General features: G+C 37.5%; 2 protein-coding genes across 2 annotated transcripts in view; one reads left to right on the top strand and one right to left on the bottom strand.

The window, feature by feature from the left end:
* Window positions 1-521, bottom strand: part of SARC_09012 (hypothetical protein) — a 2682-nt gene extending 2161 nt beyond the window's left edge. Inside the window, exon 1 of the mRNA XM_014296992.1 lies at window positions 110-521. Within this exon, the coding sequence (XP_014152467.1) occupies window positions 110-342 (233 nt within the window). The 5' untranslated portion in view covers window positions 343-521. The remainder of the gene's footprint in view (window positions 1-109) is intronic.
* A 1286-nt stretch (window positions 522-1807) lies between these two features.
* Window positions 1808-2749, top strand: part of SARC_09011 (hypothetical protein) — a 4144-nt gene continuing 3202 nt past the window's right edge. Inside the window, exon 1 of the mRNA XM_014296991.1 lies at window positions 1808-2199. Coding sequence (XP_014152466.1) covers window positions 1974-2199 — 226 coding nt within the window. The 5' untranslated portion in view covers window positions 1808-1973. The remainder of the gene's footprint in view (window positions 2200-2749) is intronic.

The raw sequence follows: 2749 nt of genomic DNA, 5'->3' as shown, positions 1-2749 counted from the left end.
CGTATAAGCACGTTCAAACTATGTACAAAATTGAAACATCGACGGACTTTCGTAAGTTTTATCGTGTTCTATCATCTTACTGGTAAACGCACGGAAGCCCAAAGCTTACCTATTGGAATTTCCTGGCAGCACTAGCTCGATCGTAGTATGGAATTTTTGCGAAAGTGGACCCATAAACATACCCACAGCGAACATCCTGCCTGTTCTATGTTTATCCCATACCCATTTCCCGTCGTCATGCCCCATTCTTTGGCATATGAAATCACCTAACGCAGTAGCGCTGGCAATTGCTAAAGTTGCACGCACATACAGTTTTAATGATGAAGGAGTAGAACCAGCCATTTCGCATGTGGAGCTATTAATAAAAGTAGTTATATCAAATATATGCACCTATACTAGATGAAAACACTACATGTATGTATATATCACAGATTAGCTTTTTCTCAGAAAGGTTGTTATCATGTGACATCTGTTGTTTTTAAAGATATTGGTATGTATCTTTACCGTGTAGTCTGTGTTCTGTATTGTGTAAAGGTATGAATCGGTGTTTGGAATGAATAAACGGTAATCGGATATGGGCGGCACAAATTAAAATCCTTATTTGGGTCATAGCCTTCTGAAATGTCCAATTTTCAGAAGGCTTTGTTTGCCGTTTGGGTGGCTTGAATACTACTTTTCCAAAAAGAAAGTTCATAGAAAAACAAATACGTTTATAGGAGGCTATGATACGTAGGCTATAAAAAACCCCGGCCCTTTGGATCAGTCGTATTTTTATTTCTTTTTTGAATAGAGAACTTGATTTTCGCCTCGAGACTGAGTGATGAGAGTCGAGACTCGAAACTCGAGAGACTAGGTCTCTTGCTGATCCGGAGACACCAGACTCACCAGTCACCAGAGGGCCTGGACAAACCCATGTAAATATTGTTCAGAGTAAATAGCTGCATATTCACGAAGACTCTTTTTTTTTTAAATGGTTTATTTATAGACTATAATTCTTACATTCCACTGATTTCAGGGCCCAGGCCCCAGCCCCCAGTGGGGCGTGGGACCATGCCCGCCGCGCGCCCAGTGCCCCAGTCCTCCACTCCAAACCTCATTACGTTTTGGTAGTTCACCGATACGTTTAACGTACAAATTTTAACGTATGCAAGAGAAGAAAAAAGGGCCTAACCTAATATTAAAACAATCGGATGGTATGAGGGGGTATATGTTTAGTCATTGTACCTCGGAGTTCAAATATTGCACCTCCATCAAACATGTTGAACCAATTATGAACATAACCAAACCAAAGTATTCATTAAAAATTAAAAGGATTGCGTAAAAGTTAAAAGGATTGAAGTGTCGAACGTAAAATCACTAAAAATGTAGTTGTAAATTCTTTGCTATTTAGTCCTTAGGTAAAGGGGGGGGGGGGGGTTTATAACAAAATATAATACTTTTTACGCCTAAAAACGACTAACGAGGGAGTTTTATGTAGTTCAATTTTAAACAGAATCCAATCCCCATTGGCTGAAAAAGATCTATCGAAACTGGTTCGGATTATGTTACATACCAAAAATAACTTCCGCAGTCCGCAGTCCGCAGTCCGCACCCAATTGATATCACCTATTTTCTTTTCATATTACATATTTTTTTTAAAAAGCATACAAATATGAATTTTATGGTTCCATTGCAGTACAATTGTTTGGGAAAAACCCCCACTTTCCTGTCCTCACTCCTCGAGTCCGCCCCGTGAGATGCACCATGATAACCACATTTTATAACAATGAATGAGATATATCTAAGTGCATTTTATAACAATGAATGAGATATATCTAAGTGCAACCTGTTTCCAGAGTACGCATTCTGTCTCTGTTAGTTCAACTGTGGTCACCACTCACCAGTCTACCAACCATTGTATAATAACTACAAACAACCACGAAAGCATCGGTATTATATAGCAATATACATCACTCACATACAAAACATACATCATGAAATTCTCACACGAAGCACTCGTATGTGTGTGCCTGAGCTTAAATTTAGCCACTGTAGTGTCTGCTTGCGATGTGGTTTTCTCGATACTGTCAGATACAAACAACGTCGTCGGCACAGAAGCTCTCATAGCAACCACTGGGGTGGTCTCGGATGATGGCAGTGGCATGCAATTATCCAAATGCGTATACTACTATTTGCCGGACTTCACCGTATTTGAGGCTGGTACGTACTTTTATTCGTGTATTTCTGTGTATATGTTTCATATATATCTTGGAGTAAACCATATATATATGCCATATGCGCATGTTTGGTACTATTGTATCAGGAGCGAATGGTCCAAGTGCGCATACCACTATTTACAGAACTTCACCGTACTTTGTACGTATTTATCTGCTCGCAAAGGCTCTCTATGATTCGCGTATGTAGCTATTTGTATACAATTATAAACAGTTATAAATCTTTTATCATACTCGAGGCTGACAAGGCTTTCTGCTATTTACAGAATTATTTCTAATATTTTAACGTATATAATATTAAGTATGTTGAAGGTTTTTGATTTTGATTATTAAGTATATCCAATTTGCTGTCGTATCCATTACAGTGCAGCTATTGTTTCTATGCATTTTATATTCCATCCATACATACGTATATACGTACACACACACACACACACATATATATATATATATATATATTATTTATATTATATTATATATAATAATTATTATATACTTAGTATACTATAGTATAGTATAGTATATACTAGGTAGTA

This window comes from Sphaeroforma arctica (assembly GCF_001186125.1).
Source record: "Sphaeroforma arctica JP610 unplaced genomic scaffold supercont1.871, whole genome shotgun sequence".
In the NCBI taxonomy this organism is placed as follows: Eukaryota; class Ichthyosporea; order Ichthyophonida; genus Sphaeroforma; species Sphaeroforma arctica.
Note: the sequence above shows the minus strand (reverse complement) of the source record. Positions and strands in the feature narration are given on the sequence as shown.